The 22,779-nt window shown below is 40.8% G+C and overlaps 1 protein-coding gene across 3 annotated transcripts in view; it reads right to left on the bottom strand.

The window, feature by feature from the left end:
- Positions 1-22,779, bottom strand: part of layna (layilin a) — a 93,121-nt gene that overhangs the window by 64,466 nt on the left and 5,876 nt on the right. For 2 of the 3 annotated variants that reach the window (XM_039763953.1, XM_039763955.1), the window contains 2 exons: positions 22,100-22,397; positions 2,234-2,391 (listed from right to left, as the gene is read on the bottom strand). In XM_039763953.1, coding sequence (XP_039619887.1) covers positions 2,234-2,391; positions 22,100-22,397 — 456 coding nt within the window. Of the gene's footprint in view, positions 1-2,233; positions 2,392-22,099; positions 22,730-22,779 lie in introns of those variants that run through there. The other variant, XM_039763952.1, reaches the window with a different exon arrangement.

The raw sequence follows: 22,779 nt of genomic DNA, 5'->3' as shown, positions 1-22,779 counted from the left end.
AGTCACTCATAAGATCACAGTTTCTTTCTGGAGTTATGTGTGTGTGTCTTGTGCTTGCTTGCTCGTAGGAGTTTGCCTGGGTTTGTAAACGTTTTTGTCAAGGGAATGTGCACAACTTCAATAGATCTTCACATAATAAATGGAACATGGTAGGACAAAACTTTCATTATGTTCAGGAAACTGTTCCCTTGGCATCTTCTTTCATTTTCACCATCATCGCATCTGTGGAATCAAACTGTTTGTGGACTGTATTGTGAGTGTTTATCATTAACTGTTTTCTGCTTAGTGACTGGTCAGGTGTTCTCTGCCTAGTGTTTGTATAATATTTATCACAGTTGGGGGAATTTGCATGAACTTTGTCTGTCTAATAATTGTTTTTTTTTTCTTTTATTTCTTTAATGTATACTTTTTTTTATCAATTCATTTGAACTTTTTTATTGCATGTCTCTCTGTTTGACTGTATGCATGCCGGGTCAAGGCTGGCTGTGTTCCTGGGGTCCCAGTAATAAAATAAATAATTCACCATTTTTGGATGGTGTGAATCTTAGCATTTCTGAACCACTACAAAACTGTAAAAACAACAACAATGTATTTCTTGCATAGCCCAAGATCACACAAGGAATTTTGCAATGTGCTTTAACAGGCCTTGTTTTTTAACAGCCCCCCAGCCTCGAGACAAGAAAAAACTCCCCCAAAAAGAACCCTTGTAGGGAAAAAAATGGAAAAACTGGAAAGGCAATTCAGAAAGACAGACTCCCCCAATACCCCCCAATTCCAGGTAGGTTGTGCATGCAGTGGGTGTCAAAAAATGAGGTAAATACAATACACAAAACAGAACACAAGTATATATAACACATAAAGAAACACTCAGTATGGAATTGGCAACTAACCTGTCTTTGGGAATGGGGAAGAAAAATGCAGAACTCAGAAAAAATCCACTCAAACATATGGAGAACAAGAACATTTAATTGTACGGGACATTTTCATCCGTAAGTGTCAATTTAAAGCACCTTATAAATACTGAGGAAAAAATACAATTATAAAACCAAAAAGAAAAGATTGAAAAATACTATCAGTAGTGAATGCAAATCAACTTAAGTTGACTTCAGGCAGTTTTTAAGTTTTACGATTTAATAACATACAAGGGGGTACCCAAAAATAACCGGAATTAAAAAAAGAAAATTGTTTTAATAATTTTTACTTACTGAAACTTTAGTCTCCTTCAAAGTACTCTCCATTTGAATTAATGCATTTGTCTCAACAGTTTTCCCACTGGTGAAAACATTTTTTGAATTGCTGAATAGAAACGTCCAATGCCTGCAGCGATTTTTCTTTGACTTCCTCCACGGTAGAAAAACGCTTTCCTTTGAGTTCTTTTTTAATAGGTGGAAACAGGAAGAAGTCACACGGAGCAAGACCAGGCGAGTAGGGAAGGTGGCAAGAACTCCAAGACACACAAGTCAATTCAGAAATCTGTTCAATAGTCCGACGACGATCTCCGTAAATTGCATTACAAACTTTTTCAAGCTTTTCATCATTTTTCATTGAGGAAGGTCGGCCAGATCTAGGTTGGTCCACAAGTAACATTTGCCCTCATTTGAAACCTGTGTTTTACTTAAAGCTTATAAAAGCAGTTTCAACCACCACTACAGTTTCAGCAGCTGTTTTCCTTAAGAGAAAACAAAATCTAATGCAGACTCGCAGTTCTTTATGATCACCCATCACACAAATCAAAGAACACATTTAATAAGCACCAAGAAAAACCGACACGGAATGCTATACGAACAATACAGATCAACGCCACATGGTGGACTGCCACAGAATACTATAAGAATGCTACGCATAGCGGCGAAATTCGCAACTAAGTCTAGATTGCACATCAGGTACAGATTCCGGTTATTTTTGGGTATATTAAAGTCAGAAGGCCATGTAAAAGAAGACAAAAAACCTCCAAATTAACCAAGGCCAAGCCCCACCTGGACATTCTACTGTACTGAAATGTGATAACGTTATTTATTAATATTTACGTACTGACAGCAACCATGCACAGGATTTGAACCCAAGATGCGAGTTCTGTGAGGCAGCAGTACTCATCATTGTGCTACATCAATAACCCACACACTTTCTGAAAACAGAGTGGTTCCTAACTCTTTACAAATGGATGTGTTTACTTTATTTAATTTCTTACTCCATCCACAAATTAAAGCAATTATAGATCGCGTTCTTCACTTACCTTGAGAGTACTTGCAGATGAAATTATTCTTAGTCTCACAATTATCATCATTCCATTGAAACATGTACAGCCCCTCGGTCCCGACAGATGCAGAAGGCTGGTAGTACATGACCACACACATCTCATGTCCACATGACGGCTCATCTAGATGCCAGTTTCTGAAATTCAAGCACATGCCTTGTATCAGTTACCTGTAGGCAGGTCAGCTATGAGCATTTAAGAAAACTGGGACAAGCATAGGAGGAACACTGAAGACACAGCTTCCATTAGTTAAGCTGCCTGAAGCTGAACCTCACAGAGGTTTACTGTCGCAATGCTGCCATCTTGGCTATCATTTCATTTGCAAAGACATATTTCCTGTTTTTGAAATGGACTTCTCATTTGAAACTGAAAGAAGATCCAAGTTTTAGCAGCAGTAGTAATAGTAGTATTGTTGTGTGAATTACAAAGAGAGATTAAGAAAAGGTACAAGTGGTTGTGATAATGATTCCTAGATCAAGCTGAGTTTGAATCCTTTATTTGATCTGTTTGGAGTTTGCACTTTTGGCATGTGTCGACATGAATTTTGCTATCTTATCTCCAAAGATGCCTATTCTACAGTAAGTTAACTGGTCTAAATTCTAAATTGGCTGTGCGTGAGTGAGTGGGCCCTAAAGTGGGATGGTCTTATGGCCCACCATGACCCTGAATCAGATTAACCTCGTTGGCGATAACCCATTTTGGTTCATGGGTTGTCTGATTTTGGGTCGCGTATACACAATTGTATTCATTGGAAAAGGGTAATGTACAGTTTGCCACATGTCTCGCGATGGCTCACCATGGACAGTTTAAGTAATTGACATAGCTCTGTTTTGACCTGTGACATCAGTTCTCCAAGGGGAAGGGATGGATGTCAGCAATTCTGGGTCTTGAAGACACAAGGAAGACATAGTGGTTGTCAAAACCTGCAAACAGTAATTTTGAAACTTACAGTAATAACTTTACTAGTCTGTTTTTAGTTTTGAAATTTCTTTTATGTGTACTTTTTAATTTATTTTTAAATGTAACGATGTGCAATTTGTATTTATTTTTTATTACTAAGTGCACCTTACGTTTATTCACATTTTATTTATTTCCAATTATTTCAACTTTTAACATTTATTTTATTCTATTATTGTTGTGTTTTTATTTTCAGTCAACATGTATTTATTGTGGTGTTTTATTTATATAAACTTTTTCTTCTAAGAAATTAAATAAAGGATTTGTGTTTGATCTTATTGATTTAGACTTTGCACTAAAATAATTGTAATAAACTGTACCATGTTGAGACTAAGGAGAGGGTGAAATGGAGGGTCCCTTGGAGTTTTTTGCCTGGGGCCCCCAGAGTCTCTAGAGCGGAGGTGCCCACACTTTTTCGGCTTGCGAGCTACTTCTAAAATGACCAGGTTGAAATGATCTCCCTATATTAAAAATGCTATATATATACAGTATATCTATACTAATAAAAGGCAAAGCCCTCACTGACTGACTCACTGACTCACTGACTGACTGACTCATCACTAATTCTCCAAGTTACCATGTGGGCAGAAGGCTGAAATTTGGCTGGCTCATTCCTTACAGCTTACTTACAAAAGTTGTGCAGGTTTCATTTCGAAATTCTACGTGTAATGGTCATAACTGGAAGGTATTTTTCTCCATTTACTGTAATGGAGTTGAGCTTGAAAGCCGTGGGGGGCGGAGTTTCGTGTGACATCATCATGCCTCCCACGTAATCACGTGAACTGACTGTCAACGCAGTGCGTAGAAAACCAGGAAGACCTCCAAAAAGCGCTGAAGAAAACATGCATTATATAATTGAGAAGACAGTGAAACAATAAAAAGCGAGCAAGTGACATAAACAACCATATTCATGAGTGCTGCTACTTCGGAAAGAAAGCACGGTGTAAACCTAAAGTTAAAATTAAGTTCATAGACAGGCTGCCGCTGGCGTTTCTCATGCCCACAGGTAATGCGGGATACAAGTTTAATGAGAGGACGCAGGATATAAACGAGAGTTTTGATCACTTTGTAACTAAGTTAAAATTGCACGTGAAGGGCTGTGCTTATGCAAATTCGAGACTGTGTTTGGGGGGATTGACAGTTAAGGCGGGTGGGGGAGTCACGTCATCATCTTCCCTCCCATTCACCTCATTTTGTTCTGAGCTGAGCTCCGCGGCTAACGGCGTCTTTCGAAGCAACTTCGTCACATTGCCACCAAATACTCACAGAAAAATCCACAAGTTAATACACACGCTGTCTCTAGAGTTTCTCCACACTGAATCCTCCAGGCACTACTTACAAAAGGTTACATTGACAATCGTGTTACGTTATTTTTAAAATCTTTCCTTTTCTTAGCACAAGCACAGCTGAGAAGCTTCGATGCATGTGCTCCATAACGCTTTAAAAAATAATGCATTTAATCACACTTTGCATTACAAGCAAAGGGGAACTTTTGTCAATGCATGATTTCCTGGTACACCGATTACATTGATCAGCGCATCCCGATTCATTTTACCCTTGCACCACCTTGGTTTGAAAAGAAGTATGAAAAAATATGAGATTAACACAGAAAAACAGATCACCAATTCAAGCTTTATGAATAATCGATTCGCCATCAATAATTGTTTTGGTAAAGCCATCCTCCTTCCATTTTATAATTTTTCCGCCACTAGCCATGATTAAATGAACGGTAAAAAAGTAAGAGCAAAGCGAGGGTGACTTATTTAGGCAGGCATATATATGACAGCAACACTCATGACAATGTCAATCATGTTACGTTATTATTAAAATGTTTCCTTTTCTTTTCATTACTTTTTAACACACTACTTCTCCGCTGCAGGCGGGTATTTTATATATATATATATATATATATATATGAATGACCTCAAAAGAGCTGAGACTTTTGATATCATGAACGTGTCTGCAAAACTGGGTCCCCTGCCCAGCAAAGTCGAGCAGCCGGCGCGCATGCATAGCTGTGGCGGCCTTTGAGACGCTGACTGCGCTTCTGCCTTAAGTCAAAGTGAGCACTTTTAATTTTTTTCTTCCTCCCCCTGCGCTATAGCCCAGACAAGTGCAAACACGGGACCCCTTTTCTACACCGCTGCAAACTAATATTAAGGCGATTCGCACTTTCTTTTCAACGTATACGATTATGAGATCGTCAGCTCAGATTATGAAGACACGCACACGAGTGGAGGACTGACAGTGCCATCACAGCCAATTAATGGCAGGGACGTCTCACCAGTCTACACAAGACCCATCGCAACTGTCCCCAAAAGGCGATCATATCATCAGCGAACACATCTCTCTATACTATATAAAAGAAAAAGGCAACTTTCCTTTCTTTACACCTTTTATCCCAAACCAAAGCCTTTCTCTCTTAACACTGCAGAGGACACAAAACTAATTTTCTTTAATTGCTGGTAATGCCGGTAAGGCACATTACCAGAGGCAGAAATTTGAACGTTCACATAGAAAATGTAATTTCTATACCACAGCCGTCGTGTAGCGCCTTTCAAAAGGGATCTACTACCGAGAGATGATCCATATACATTTTAGCTGCTGTTAGTGCTACTTACCTGTTCTGTTACACAGTCTTTAAAATGTAGTTTACCCGCAACCACTCCAGTAGGGCTCAATGTACCTGTACTTCTTAAAAAGTTAATGTTTTACTGTTTAATAACTTATAGACTAATTTTATTATTTTTCCCTTGCACTCAGTGACCAAAGCTATACACACACATATAGACACATACATATATATACACATATATATACCTGTGTGTATGTTTGTATGTATGTGTATATATATATATATATATACAAACACACCTATCTACAGTGCATTATATATATATATATATATACACACACACACACACATACATACATACATACATACACACACATATATATAATTTGTGTTTGTGTATGTATGTATGCGTGTGTATATATGATGTAGATAGGTATGTGTATATATATATGTCTATATGTAGATATGTACTGTATATAAATATGAAGATATGTATGTACATATATGTATGTACATATATGTATATATATATATATATATTGTCACACACGTGCGCATGGGAGGCAGCTAAAGGGCTTGAGTGAAGGCAGTTCGAGGCATGCCGGGTGTGGCAGAGTGCACTGACTCTTTTCTCCCTTGCCTGTAGACCATCCCCGGGGGATTTCACCTGGACCACCTGACATCACTTCCGGGACTGAGCCAATGGAAGTCGGCCACACCAGCTCCAGTCCCTCTGATGTCACCTCCGGCTACGAGCCAATGGTGGAAGACCACGTGCCGGATCCATACGACCTCACTTCCTGTCTCCCCCTTTAAAACCTGCCCCTTTTCCTTTGTTTCTTTAGTCTTGTTTTGGACTCGGTTGTGTGCACTTCAGTGCTCTGTATTTTGTTGAAAGAAAACGACTTTTGCAGCCAGGATACCACAATATACGGGTGGCTGCCCCAACTCTTTATCTGTCAATGTCTCGTTCTTGTGACAATATATATATGTAGACTCAAACCCATTATGACAGTAGCAATCCAAGCTGTGAGAAAACACTAAAAAGGAGGCATGTCAGACGTCGTGGTACATTTTCTGATGCAGCTAGACGAAAACAACTTTGTGACGCTGCCGCCATATAAACAAAACAATTACTTTGACAATCATGTTACGTTATTTTTAAAATGTTTCCTTTTCTTTTTCATAACTTCTTTAAAACACGACATCGCTGCGAAGCGCAGGTATTTTGCTATATATATATATCACAGCGACACTCATAACAGTGACAAAACATTTACATTGACAATCATGTTACGTTATTTTCAAAATGTTTCCTTTTGTTTCTCTTTCCTTCTTTAACACACTACTTCTCTGCTGCCAAGCGCGGGTATTTTGCTATATATACATATAGATATATATATATATAGATATAGATAGATAGAGATATACTGTATATATAGATATATATAGATATGAGAACAACACTCATATCAATGACAAAACAATTACATTAACAATCATGTTACGTTATTTTTAAAATTTTTCCTTTTGTTTTTCATAACTTCTTTAACACACTACTTCTCCGCTGCGAAGCGGGGGTATTCTGCTAGTGTATATATATATATATATATATTAATGTAGGTAGATCATTTCGACCAGGTCATTTTAAAAGTAGCTTGCAAGGCGAAAAAGTGTGGGCACCCCTGCTCTAGAGACTCTAGTAGGCCAGACAGCTTAAGTTGCATTACAGGTAAATTAATGGAAGCAAGGAAAAGATTAAGCAGCACATGGCAACAACAGGAAGTTTAGTGAACAGATAGCATTGTGTTTTATTAATATGATGGAATACTATGTGGAAGCAACAAAACAATACAATCCGAATCATGCATATGATATTTTTTATCTTGATTTTCAGAAAGCATTTGATAAGGTACCACATGAGAGGATGGGCATCAGACTAAAATAAGTGGGGGCTATGGGTGTTGTGTGTAGATGGGTGCAGAATTGGCTCAGACACAGGAAGCAGAGGGTGAAGGCGTGAGGAACTTTATCAGAATCAGATGATGTAACAGCAGTGTCCCTCAGGGGTCAATGCTAGGGCATCTGCTATATTTAATATACATACATGATTTGGATCGTAATATAAATAACAAGCTGGTTAAGTTTGCAGATGATCTAGAATCTGTTGAATCATCATAGCGGGACTTGGACAGCATACAGGCTTGGGCAAATGAAATTTAATGTCAGGAAATGTAAAGTATTACACGCAGGAAGTAAAAATGTTTATGAGAAGGATTTAGGAGATGTAGTGGACTTGTCATTATCAACATGATCCAGACAGTGTTCAGAAGCCATTAAGAAGGCTAACAGAATGTTAGGTTATACAGCATGATATGTGTGGAGTACAAGTCCAAAGAGATTATGCTTATATATTTATGACATACTGGTCAGGCCTTACCTGGAGTACTGTGTACAGTTTTGGTCTCCAGGACCAAACAGACATAGCAGCTCTAGAAAAATCCAGAGAAGAGCAACTAGGATGATTCCAGGACAGCAAGGGATGAGTTATGGGAAAGATTAAAGGAATTGAGCCTTTTCATCTTAAGCAAAAGGAGATTAAGAGGTGACATGATTGAAGTGTTTATAAATTAGTACAGTGGATCAAGACTGTTACTTTAAAATGAATGCAATCAGAACACGGTTACAAAGTTGGAAACTTGTTAAGGGTAGATTTTGCACAAACATTAGAAAGTTTTTCTTCACACAGAGAACTATAGACACATGGAATAAGTCACCAAGTAGTGTGGTGGGCAGTGAAACTTTAGGGACCTTTAAAACTCGACTTGATATTATTTTGGAAGAATTAAGTGGATAGGACGGGCGAGCTTTGTTGGGCTGAATGGCCTGTTCTTCTCAAAAATGTTCAAATGTTCTAGTGGACTAAATAAAATACATTATCAGTTTTTACAGGTTTGTCTATACTTGAATGTGCTGAGATACATTCAACTTCATTCATTTTATGAACCTGCTTACTTCCAGTATAGGCTGGCTGGATGGGCTTTAACTGAAGGAACCAGTCCTAGACTGTGGGGTTACTCTACTGCCGAGCACATTTACCCTCACACTTACTAAAACCAGACCAGACAAACTCTACACAAACCAGGATCTGAAATCAGCACTCTGGAGCTACGAGGCAGCAGTACTAACCACTGTTTTATTCTTCCTCATTTACCCTTTAAATAATTTCCACTGCCTTGTTAACACAGGAAAGTCTGGAGACTACGGTGTTCTTAATGGCGCCATAGAGAAAAGAGTATCGTAAAATTAACTCTATCACTGTATCTATCCTTTTTTCTGACTTGCTCAATCAAGTTTCAGTTATCAGAGAGGTCAAACCTATCCTAATGAAATCAGGCAGAAATCAACAATGAGTGAACACCATTGTGTCACAGGGTCCACTCTCTCACAGACCCTAAACCACAGTTATGTGCCCTTCAATCAAAGTAAATTGCATGTTTTATGGATATTTGAGCAAAATCAGAGCACCCAGAGAAAAAGTGACACAAACACGTGAAGAACATGCAAACGCCACATGGCAAGTGACTGCATCAATATTTCAAGTTAGTTTTTTCTAGAGCTTTGAAGCAGCCGTTATAACCATATCACTAAAACACTGAGTCCTTGTATTATTTTATTAACTATATTTTTCTCTATTAAGAACCACTGAGAAATACCACACATGATCTTAGCCAATAGGCCAAGAACCAAGAAGAACACTATATTCGCATATGCTTTCACTTGCACACCATTTGCACAACTCCTTTATAACTACATGATTATGTTGATTAATTTATGCTATGTCATGTCATTTTTTAACCTGTTTAATTCAGACCAGGGTCTCAGTGGAGCTGGAGTTTATCCCAGTTAGCACAGGGCGCAAGGCAGGAGCAAACACTGGACAGGACGCCAGTCCATCAAAGGGCAAATACGCACACACGCACACCAAATGCACACTAGGGCTAGTTTAGAATCACTAATTCACCTAATATGCATGTCTTTGAACAGTGGGAGGAAACCAGCGCAGACACAGGGGAAATAACTACTCTTTACTCTTCAGCATAATGCAGAGGGGCATCTCAGAAAACACAAATTGTCAGACCTTGAAGCAGACTTGAAAAATGCCTCCTTGTCTGAACCTATCACTGTGCCACCATGCCACCCATTTAACTCACGTAGTCTGTGCTGTTTGTATATGATATTGTGTTTTGTTACAAGTAGCTCAAAAGGTAAATTCTTGCATGTTACAGTGCATCCAGAAAGTATTCACAGTGCATCACTTTTTCCACATTTTGTTATGTTACAGCCTTATTCCAAAATGGATTAATTCATTTTTTTCCTCAGAATTCTACACACAACACCCCATAATAACAACGTGAAAAAAGTTTACTTGAGGTTTTTGCAATTTTTTAAAAAATAAAAAAACTGAGAAATCACATGTACATAAGTATTCACAGCCTTTGCTCAATACTTTGTCGATGCACCTTTGGCAGCAATTACAGCCTCAAGTCTTGTTGAATACAATGCCACAAGTTTGGCACACCTATCCTTGGCCAGTTTCGCCCATTCCTCTTTGCAGCACCTCTCAAGCTCCATCAGGTCGGATGGGAAGCGTCGGTGCACAACCATTTTAAGATCTCTCTGGAGATGTTCAATCAGATTCAAGTCTGGGCTCTGGCTGGGCCACTCAAGCACATTCACAGAGTTGTCCTGAAGCCACTCCTTTGATATCTTGGCTGTGTGCTTAGGGTCGTTGTCCTGCTGAAAGATGAACCGTCGCCCCAGTCTGAGGTGAAGAGTGCTCTGGAGCAGGTTTTCATCCAGGATGTCTCTGTACATTGCTGCAGTCATCTTTCCCTTTATCCTGACTAGCTTCCCAGTTCCTGCCACTGAAATACACCCTCACAGCATGATGCTGCCACCACCATGCTTCACTGTAGGGATGGTATTGGCCTGGTGATGAGCGGTGCCTGGTTTCCTCCAAACGTGACGCCTGGCATTCACACCAAAGAGTTCAATCTTTGTCTCATCAGACCAGAGAATTTTGTTTCTCATGGTCTGAGAGTCCTTCGAGTGCCTTTTGGCAAACTGCAGGTGGGCTGCCATGTGCCTTTTACTAAGGAGTGGCTTCCGTATGGCCACTCTACCATACAGGGCTGATTGGTGGATTGCTGCAGAGATGGTTGTCCTTCTGGAAGGTTCTCCTCTCTCCACAGAGGACGTCTAGAGCTCTGACAGAGTGACCATCGGGTTCTTGGTCCTCTCCCTGACTAAGGCCCTTCTCCCCCGATCGCTCAGTTTAGATGGCCGGCCAGCTCTAGGAAGAGTCCTGGTGGTTTCGAACTTCTTCCACTTATGGATGATGGAGGCCACTGTGCTCATTGGGATCTTCAAAGCAGCAGAAATTTTTCTGTAACCTTCCCCAGATTTGTGCCTCGAGACAATCCTGTCTCGGAGGTCTACAGACAATTCCTTTGACTTCATGCTTGGTTTGCGCTCTGACATGAACTGTCAACTGTGGGGCCTTATATAGACATGGGTGTGCCTTTCAAAATAATGTCCAATCAACTGAATTTACTACAGGTGGACTCCAATGAAGCTGCAGAAACATCTCAAGGATGATCAGGGAAACAGGATGCACCTGAGCTCAATTTTGAGCTTCATGGCAAAGGCTGTGAATACTTATGTACATGTGATTTCTCAATTTTTTTATTTTTAATAAATTTGCAAAAATCTTAAGTAAACGTTTTTCACATTGTCATTATGGGGTGTTGTGTGTAGAATTCTGAGGAAAAAAATGAATTAATCCACTCTGGAATAAGGCTGTAACATAACAAAATGTGGAAAAAGTGATGCACTGCGAATACTTTCCGGATGCACTATAAGTACTGGTGAATTAATGTGATTCAAATTTTGGAAAATAATTTAGAAATTGAACAATTACAGGGTGGTCCAGATATAGTTATGCAGATCCAGATCGTCTGGATGACTTTGATTTATGCAGGGACAATTCCAGTTCAGCGCTAAGATGATTCTTCATGTTGTCAGTTCGCAAACTTCTCGATGGTCCGGGATTTTTCGGGCAATTTTCTATGTAATAAACTTAATAAGTTATAGCGTAATTAAAATTGCATAATTATATCTGGACCACCCTATATTATCCCTGTACCTTTCGCAGACATCATTTTCTGAAACAGTTTCTTCCCTACAATCAAAAACCAACCCTGCACTTAAAGGCCACTCCATTGCAGGGCACACCACATATCAGACTCTCACATCGCACCATCCGTGATCTCCCAGTTAATCTGCTGCATGTCACAGCTCTTCTAACATGCATTCATTGAGATGAGATGCCAGAAGAACCCAGAATTTCAGGGTAAAACTCACACAAATACAGGGAACACATGCAAGTGCTACATAGATTGCAAGTTGGGAACACATGCGGCACATGACATTTAAAATAGGGTATTGAATGTGAATGCTACAAGTGGATTTGAAAATGGATGAATAATAAAAGTGAAATCTTTATGTAAAGGTAGTTAAAATGTGGGGCTGCACGGTGGCGCTGCTGCCTCGCAGTTAGGAGACCCAGGTTCACTTCCCAGTTCCTCCCTGCGTGGAGTTTGCATGTTCTCCCAGTGTCTGCGTGGGTTTCCTCCGGGCGCTCGGGTTTCCGCCCACAGTCCAAAGACATGCAGGTTAGGTGCATTGGCGATCCTAAATTGTCCCTATTATGTGCTTGGTGTGTGTGTGTGTGTGCGCCCTGTCCGGGGTTTGTTTCCTGCCTTGCACCCAGTGTTGGCTGGGATTTGCTCCAGCAGACCCTCATGACCCTATAGTTAGGATATAGCAGGTTGGATAATGGATGGATGGATGGATGGATGGATGGATGGATGGGTCTAGAGAGTATGTATACCTTATGAGAAACATAGGCTAGTTTTAGTGAGCGCATCCCTGTTCACAACCAGATAATGTACAGAAGTGATACAGAAGACCAATAGGATGCTGTTTTACATGGCAACCTGTCAAGAAAGAATATGCTTCCAGTGTGCAATGCATTTGTGTAGCCTCATCTGGAAAACCTGGTGCAGTTTTGGTCTCCAAACAACAAGAAAGTCCTGTTACACATATTGCAGGGCTGTGAGGCTGTTAAGTATGACGAAAAACTAAACAAGTTCTATCTGTTCAGTCTAAGCTCCAACAGAACACATGCACACACAGCAGAAGTATTTAAATTATAATGGAACTTACTAGGGTGGATTCTAGGTGTTAAGACTGAAATCTGTGTTTCAACAAAAACAAGGGGGCACAGCTAGAACTAAATTCTGCACAAGACGGAGGAAATATTTCCTCACATGGTGCATTGTGCATTCATAAATATTTCACTGGAAGTATACTCGGCACCTTGAACTTTCAACTTGATGGTATTTGGAAATGTTATACAGTAGGTGAATAGGAAAGAAGTGTAATGTTGGGCTGAATGGCCTGCTCTGGTCAAAACTGCTCTAATGCTGAACCCCAGATCTACAAGTCTTCCAGTAAGGGATACTGATTCCAGTAATTCTCTCATTTTTTACAAAGTAGATATCTAACGTCAGAAGAAATGCTTTTACAGCAGGTTGGGGCTTGACACCATAGCACAAATACAGCACTGGATATTCTCAATGAGCTGCTTTGCTTCTCTTTTCTATTGAAAATCATTTCCTGTACATTTCAAATACATCTGACCTTGGCCTTTGTAATTTCCTGAAGATGGCCTATTCTTATATTTCCTTAAGGGGTTTCTACAGGATATGGGTACAAAAAGTGTGAAGGACAGGGGAAAAACAAAGGAAGAAGAATGAATCATAATAGTAAAAAGGAAAGCATTGTTCAGTGCTGCTGCCTCTCAGTTCCAGGGTCCTAGTTTCACACCCCAAACCAGTCGCTGTCTCCGTGTCTCCCAGTGTCTATGTTTATTATTTTTTGGGTGCTTTTGTTTTCTTTCAAAATCCCCAAGATGTGCAGATTATGTTAAGTCGCTACTCTATATTGGCCCAGTGTGGCTGGGTGTTGGTGCACCCTGTGATGGAAATCCCATCCAGATTTGGCTCCTGATACTACTAAGGTCCAACACAGCCAATGAAATGAATATATTCAGAAAACTAAATGCATTGATTTTGTTTAGGTTATGAATTACACAAATTATTAAAAAATTCACTTTGTTCCATAAAACAGAAATAAATACTAGGCAATCCATAAACTGACCGACCAAGCCAGTGGTTCTTAAACATTTCTTTTCTCTCGACCCAATTCTGCCTTTCTTTGTGTCTTCAAGAGCCAGTCCATGACAACCATCAGATCCTTCAAGAATTGCTGGTAACAGTCATAGTGGGGCTGGGGGTGGCAGGGTTTCACCTTGGAGAATCTCCACCACCAATCATTGCGAACCAATATCAGTTGCTTAAACTACCCAAGAGTTCCATCATGATACTTCGCAAACCGTTCATGACCATTGAATACACTGGAGAGTAACAACCATCAGCAACCAAAAGGAACAATGGACTAAGCATTATATCTAATTCAAGATCTTCTTCTTCTTCTTTCGGCTGCTCCCATTAGGGGTCGCAACAGCGGATCATCTTCTTCCATATCTTTCTGTCCTCTGCATCTTGATCTGTTACACGCATCACCTGCACGTCCTCTCTCACCACATCCATAAACCTTTGCATAGGCCTTCCTCTTTTCCTCTTCCCTGGCAGCTCTATCCTTAGCATCCTTCTCCCAATATACCCAGCATCTCTCCTCTGCACATGTCCAAACCAACGCAATCTCGCCTCTCTGACTTTGTCTCCCAATTGTCCAACTTGAGCTGACCCTCTAATATACTCATTTCTAATCCTGTTCATCCTCGTCATGCCCAATGCAAATCTTAGCATCTTTAACTCTGTCACCTCCAGCTCTGTCTCCTGCTTTCTGGTCAGTGCCACCATCTCCAACCCATATAACATAGCTGGTCTCACTACCGTCCTGTAGACCTTCCCTTTCACTCTTGCTGTCACAAATTACTCCTGACACTCTTCTCCACCCATTCCACCCTGCCTGCACTCTCTTCTTCTCCTCTCTTCCACAATCCTAATTACTCTGCACTGTTGATCCCAATTATTTAAACTCATCCACCTTCGCCAACTCTACTCCCTGCATCCTCACCATTCCACTGACCTCCCTCTCATTTACACACGTATTCTGTCTTGTTCCTACTGACCTTCATTTCTTTCCTCTCTAGAGCATATCTCTACCTCCAGGGTCTCCTCAACCTGCTCCCTACTATCGCTACAGATCACAATGTCATCAGCAAACATCATAGTCCACAGGGACTCCTGTCTAATCTTGTCTGTCAACCTGTCCATCACCATTGCAAATAAGAAAGGGCTCAGAGCCGATCCCTGATGTAATCCCACCTCCAACTTGAATGCATCCGTCACTCCTACCGCAGACCTCACCACTGTCACACTTTCCTCATACATATCCTGTACTTCTCTGCCACTCCTGACTTTCTCATACAATACCACAGCTCCTCTCGAGGCACCCTGTCATATGCTTTCTCCAGGTCCACAAAGACGCAATGCAACTCCTTCTGGCCTTCTCTAAACTTCTCCATCAACATCCTCAGAGCAAACATTGCATCTGTGGTGCTTTTCTTGGCATGAAACCATACTGCTGCTCACTAATCATCACCTCACTTCTTAACCTAGCTTCCACTACTCTTTCCCATAACTTCATGCTGTGGCTCATCAATTTTATTCCCCTGTAGTTACTGCAGTCCTGCACATCCCCCTTATTCTTAAATATCGGCACCAGTACACTTCTTTTCCACTCCTCAGGCATCCTCTCACTTTCCAAGATTCCATTAAACAATCTGGTTAAAAACTCCACTGCCATCTCTCCTAAACACCTCCATGCTTCCATAGGTATGTCATCTGGACCAACGGCCTTTCCATTTTCATCCTCTTCATAGCTGTCCTTACTTCCTCCTTGCTAATCCGTTGCACTTCCTGATTCACTATCTCCACATCATCCAACCTCTTCTCTCTCTCGTTCTCTTCATTCATCAGCCTCTCAAAGTACTCTTTCCATCTGCTCAACACACTCTCCTCACTTGTGAGTATGTTTCCATCTTTATCCTTTATCACCCTAACCTGCTGCACATCTTTCCCAGCTCAGTCCCTCTGTCTAGCCAATTGGTACAGGTCCTTTTCTCCCTCCTTAGTGTCCAACCTCTCATACAACTCATCATACGCCTTTTCTTTAGCCTTCGCCACCTCTCTCTTCACCTTGCACCTTATCTCCTTGTACTCTTGTCTACTTTCTGCATCTCTCTGACTATCCCACTTCTTCTTTGCCATCCTCTTCCTCTGTATACTCTCCTGTATTTCCTCATTCCACCACCAGGTTTCCTTTTCCTCCTTTCTCTTTCCAGATGTCACGCCAAGCACCCTTCTTGCTGTCACCCTTACTACATCTGCTGTAGTTTCCCAGCTGTCTGGTAACTCTTCACTGCCACCCAGTGCCTGTCTCACCTCCTCCCTAAACTCAACCTTGCAGTCTTCCTTTTTCAACTTCCACCATTTGATCCTTGGCTCTGCCCTCACTCTCTTCCTCTTCTTGATCTCCAGCGTCATCCTACAGACCACCATCCTATGCTGCTTAACTACACTTTCCCCTGCCACCACTTTGCAGTCTTCAATCTCCTTCAGATCAACTCTTCTGCATAGGATGTAATCTACCTGTGTGCATCTTCCTCCACTCTTGTACATAACCCTATGTTCCTCCCTCTTCTTAAAATACGTATTCACCACAGCCATGTCCATCCTTTTGGCAAAATCCACTATCCTCTGACCTTCTTCATTCCTCTCCTTGACACCATACCTACCCATCACCTCCTCGTCTCCACTGTTCCCTTCACCAACATGCCCATTGAAATCCGCTTCAATCACCACTTTCTGTCCCTTGGGAACACTGTTCATCACTTCATCCAACTCACTCCAAAAATCTTCTTTCTCACCCATTGCACACCCAACTTGCCCAATATGCACTAAAAACATTTATCATCACACTTCCAATTTCCAGCTTCATAATCATTACCCTGTCTGACATTCTTTTCACCTCCAAAACACTCTTGACATACCGTTCCTTCAGAATAACTCCTGCCCCATTTCTCCAGCCATCCACACCATGATAGAACAATTTGAATCTACCTCTGATCCACCTGGCCTTACTACCCTTCCATTTAGTCTCTTGGACGCACAATATATCAACCTTCCTTCTCTCCATCATATCTGCTAACTCTCTCTCCCTGCCGACATTCAAAGTTCCTACCCTCAGTTCCACTCTCTTTACTTTCCTCCTCTCCTCCTGCCTCCGGACACGTCTCCCCCCCTTCTTCTCCTTCTTCTTCTTCAGCCAACAGTAGCACAATTTCCGCCAGCACCCTGTTGGCTAACAGTACTGGTGGTGGTCATTGTTAACCTGGGGCTCAACAGATCTGGTATGGAAATTTGTATTGTTGTCCGCATATTGATTTGGCAAAATTTTGCACTGGATGCCCTACCTGACGTAACCCTCCATATTTATCATATCTCATTTAAGATGAATTTGAATAAATGTTATGAACTAACCTCTTTATCTATCTATCTATCCATGTAAAGATTGAATTAAAAATCAATAATTATTAGGTTTTCCATAGAAAATGGTGGAGAATTTATAATTTAGTGGGTATTCTTTGCTTGGGTTTTTATAAATAAATGCATTATGTTATGGTTAGGTCTATGGAAACATTAGAATTAATTTTCGTTTGGATAGTTTCCAAGATTTGATTGCAGAATGATGGAGCCAGTTCTACCATGAAATTATGGACATAGTTCCCTGGTGCACAATCAGCTTTTCCTGGCTTTTAATTAATTGATTTCCATAATGATCCTTTACATTATTTATGTGTTTAAAATTTTCAAACTAGGAATTCCTCTTTTTGGATATGCAAGTTAGCAAAGCAGATGGAAACACTTATTACATAATAAGCATCCACAGAGTATTATACTGTATCTACAAAGTCACATAAGCATCTGATGCTATCCACATCATTCATCTCCAAAAAACTATTTAAATTTCTTTTAGTGTTTTTACAGTTTACTTGCATCCTCCAACTGCAGTGCACACGATGAGGGAGCTTGTCTTAAGTGTATTTCACTCCTTCTAATCTTTTTATTCTCTTCCTCTCTTCTCCAAAACCATTTTTGGCCAAATTAAAATTCCATTTAATAGTCTTCCAGAAGGGCGGCACGGTGGCGCAGTGGTAGCGCTGCTGCCTTGCAGTTAGGTAACCCAAGTTCGCTTCCCGGGTCCTCCCTGCATGGAGTTTGCATGTTCTCCCCGTTTCTGAGTGGGTTTCCTCTGGGTGCTCCGGTTTCCTCCCACAATCCAAAGACATGCAGGTTAGGTGGATTGGCGATTCTAAATTGGCCCTAGTGTGTGCTTGGTGTGTGGGTGTGTTTGTGTGTGTCCTGCGGTGGGTTGGCACCCTGCCCAGGATTGGTTCCTGCCTTGTGCCCTGTGTTGGCTGGGATTGGCTCCAGCAGACCCCTGTGACCCTGTATTCGGATTCAGCGGGTTAGAAAATGGATGGATGGATAGTCTTCCAGAAGCAAACTTGGTTTTGAGACAACAGCAGTTTGAATCAAAATATAATGTCAAGATGTGTAAATATAACAAGTGTTATGCAGAAGCAACTGTAAGACAAGTATATCCTAAGGTATATAATACAAATAACCTTGTGTTTGTCTGGTAATAACAAGTATGTTGCGAGATTTTCAGCTGAGGAAGACAGAAGTTTCAAGGTAAACTTGTTATACACTCTGTTGAAGACGTTGGAGAATCACAACATATTGCATATCAACAACAACATTTATTTATATAGCACATTTTCATACAAAAAAATGTAGCTGAAAGTGCTTATATCGATTGGCACATGCAAGCAAGAAATTCATTGTACTAACTTGACATGACAATAATGACCCTATAAACCCTATAAATGCTAAAAATACTGCCTACAACAGAATTTTGAAAAGGCCCTGCTCATATAAATACACTAAGGATTAATAAGTGTGTGACGTATGATGTCATTAAAGTGATGGGTCAAAGGTTAGTGTTACGCATTTCAAGACTGTCTGAGTTTGTAAATTCTCACTTAAATCTTAGCTTAAAGATTTAAAAGTCCTGAGCCACTGGTTACAGGTTCAGTTTGCTCTTGACTACAATTTATATCTTTCATTTCGGTCTTTGCTACATGTTTTCTACTGGCTACTAACCTTTTCGCTATGCATCTTTAGCGGCATGTTGGTGCAGTGGTAGTACTGTTGCCGGTCCCGCTTGACCCTGTTCAGTATAAAGGAGTCTTAGAAAAAGGTATAGTATATTTAGACCTTGACTTCTGTTTCATGCCACTGGCTTCAATCACAAATATTTCCTGTATCCCTCTTATTGACTTCCTTTTCGTACTTTCCATCTCCTGATACTTAAATTAAGTATTTACAATTCATCGGCATATTGCAGTCAAGATAGAACCAATCCAAGATCAGGTACCAGCCCATTGCAGGGCACACATACACAGACACCTATATTGACTCATACAGTGCCAGTTTAGCATCACTAGTTCACACAACATGCATATCTTTTGAATGTGTGTAGATCCTAATTGTCTCCATATTCATATTTATTTACTACAAGCATATAGTAAGAGCAAAGGTTTTTTTTCTCCACTAACTATTCTTGATTTACTATAATTACAAATATCTACACTTGGTGGACACTTTCTTAAGTACACCTTCTTGTTAATGAAAAAATCCTCCTCCTGCAAACAGTCATTACTGTAGATGCATATTATATAGCAAGCAGATATGACCAAGAGGTTTAGTTGTTATATAACCAATCAGTAGAACAGACATAATACATACAGCACATGATTTAAGCAACGTGGACTGTGGTATTATTGTCGTGGTCAAACAGGGATGTTGTAGGATACCAGTAAACAATCTTAGTTATAGGACTTTCATACCCCATAGATATGGCGTTTATACAGAATGACATATGATAAACAAAAAAAAATCAGTCAGAAGGAGTTCTATAGTCAAAAAGAGTTCAGAAGAAACTGAACATACTTGTTCAAGGTAAGAGAAAGATCACAAACATTGAAATAACTCCGTTTTACTCTTTAGTGTTAAGCAGAAGCGCATCTTGGAAAACACAGTTTATCAGACCTTGAAGCAGACGGAAAAATACCTCTATGTCTGAATACTGAAGCTGTAGGATCAGAACTGGACATACGTAAATGTTATGACTCCAAGGCCTCTGTTCTGTGTCGATGGTACAGACTGCTGGTGTTAACGGCATGGAGGATATTTTCTTACCACATAGTAGGCCTGCTTGCCAGTTGAATGGCAAAGACTATGTATGTAAGCATTGTGGTTGATCCTGTGAATCTCTTGATGCTACAGTCCAACCATTTTTAAACAGATAATCCAGCAACATAAAGTCTCAAGTCACAAAGCAACACCTACTCAAGCTGATTCCATCAACATTAACAATAACTTTATTTTACTCCATTGGCTATCTTACCCCTAGATGGTATTTATTTATTTATTAATTAATAACCAGTCCAAGAAGACAAACCTGAAAACTAGTCTGCAGTTGCTCCCTCTGTTCTCAAGCCATGCATGCCACAGATGGGCAGACAAAAGGGGTGGCCTGGTGGCCCATTGGTAGCACTGCTGTCTCACAGTAGAGAGACCAGGGTTTGTGTCCTGGGTTCTCCCTGCATGGAGTTTGCATATATGCCCTGTGTCTGTCTAGGTTTCCACTAGCAGCTCCAGTTTCCTCCCACTCTCCAAAGACATGCTGGTTAGGTGACCCGCCAACACTAATTGGGCCTGTGTCTGTGTCTATGTGTCTGTGCCTGTGTGTATAGCCCTACGGTGGGCTTCCATTCTGTCCAGGGTTTGTTACCCTGTGCTAGCTGGGATAGGCTCTGGCTTCCCCAATCCTAGTCTGCATTATGCAGGTTAGAAAAGGAGATTAAATGGTGATATAAAATACACAAATATAATCTAATCTCCCTAATATAAAAAAAAAAACCCTTGGGAAATCTTGGGAGGGAGACGAGACGTGATCTTCTCAGAAGACAATTTGACATCCCACGAGAGACACTTTAATGTCACGCAAGACAAGGTAGTGAGACAAAAGGGCAGCTGCTGTACAGGTTTTTAAATGATTGACGCGCAGCGCGGCAAGCAGAACACGCACTTCGACAGCAGCAGCACAAAGCCAGCAGCTGATCCATCCGCATGTCCTTAGCAAGCGTTCAGCTACCCCCCTTCACAACGCGAGTGGGAGAGATGCGAAGTGGCAGGAGTGTAGCGTGCCTCTGGGGGGGTTGAGCGAAGTGATCGAGATGTGATCATCTCTGAGAGACACTTTACAACCTTAGGCAGAAAAACCTGTGAGACGATGACTTTTGCACATCACACCCTACTTATAAACAATTTAAAACAAGTTCTTGGACAACTAACCTAGCAGTTGTTGGAATGCTTTTGGCAGACACACTTCATGTGCTCCCATCTCTTAAAACTACAACAAGTGACAAGCAGAACATGCAGCTCGCCCACAGCAGCAGCAGCAAGCCAGCAGATGATCCGACCGCATCTCCTTAGCATGCGTTAAGCCCCCTCATCACAACGCGAGAGGCAGAGACGCAAAGTGGCAAAAGGACAGCTGCTGTACAGGCTTTAAAATGATTGACGCACAGTGCCACATCTCCTCAGCCCCCCTTCACAACGCGAGTAGCGTTATACATCCTGCGAGAAAGAGATTTAATCACGCCCCGGGCTGGAAATAAAGTACAAATATTGTTTTTACAAAAGTTTTACAGTAAAAGTGAAAATAAAGCATATGTAACAATTCCTATGAAAATAACAATCTCTTTAAATTGTATATCCAGTAAACCAAACCCAGGGGTTGGCGAGCGAAGCGAGCAGGGTGCGGAGCCCCCTTGTGTATTAATATACTCAAAATCAAACATGACTGATGAGCTCCGGGAATGGGGCTGCAATGAACATCAACTTCCTGTTTTTTAGTTTTATAAGAGAATGCAACAGAAATATAAACATTATGCTAATAAATCACAATTTTCATCTAATAAGCCAACTCCTTCATAGCACACCATAAATCAGAGAGGGGCAGCTTACCTGAAGACTGCTTTGCTGCCGTCCACCCACTGGTATTTCTTGGGACAGTCTGCAGTGGCCTCCTGGTGCTCTGACTTCCTCCTTAGCCCAATCCAGAAGTCTCCATCAGATCCCTTTATCTGCTCAATGAACCTCTCAATAAGTCTTTGCTCACTCTCGGACTCGATGCTGAGCAGCTCTCCTCCATCACTCCTGCAGGCCTTGCTTGCCTGCTCAAAGTTGACTTTGCGGTGGACATCACTGAAATAGGCGATCTTGTAGCAAAACTTCTCTGACTCCTTTCTGCAGATTTTCTGTTCTGAGGCCAGGATATACACATGGAGGTGCAAGATGGTGACAACCAGCATGACATTAAAGTGTGCTGCCAGCAAATTCACACATGCACACAAACATACTGCGTACTTCTGTTTCATGCCATGTGCACACTTATTCAAAGTCAGTATTGCATATGGTTATAAGAGAAGAAACATGATGATAAGACTCTTGTCCTTAGCTTGTCAGGTTCAAGGTTTGCAGGCACATTTTTATTAGCCTAAGCAATGTGATTATAATTGCAATAACAGCTTATTAGCTTAATAAAGCAAAATTACATCATCTTCTATAACTGTATTTACTTTTACATATAACAAATATTACTTATTTGAATTACCTTGTTATTAAAGTAATTTATGTACAACCAA

The sequence above is a fragment of the Polypterus senegalus genome, chromosome 9, assembly GCF_016835505.1.
Source record: "Polypterus senegalus isolate Bchr_013 chromosome 9, ASM1683550v1, whole genome shotgun sequence".
NCBI classification, from domain to species: domain Eukaryota; kingdom Metazoa; phylum Chordata; class Cladistia; order Polypteriformes; family Polypteridae; genus Polypterus; species Polypterus senegalus.
Note: the sequence above shows the minus strand (reverse complement) of the source record. Positions and strands in the feature narration are given on the sequence as shown.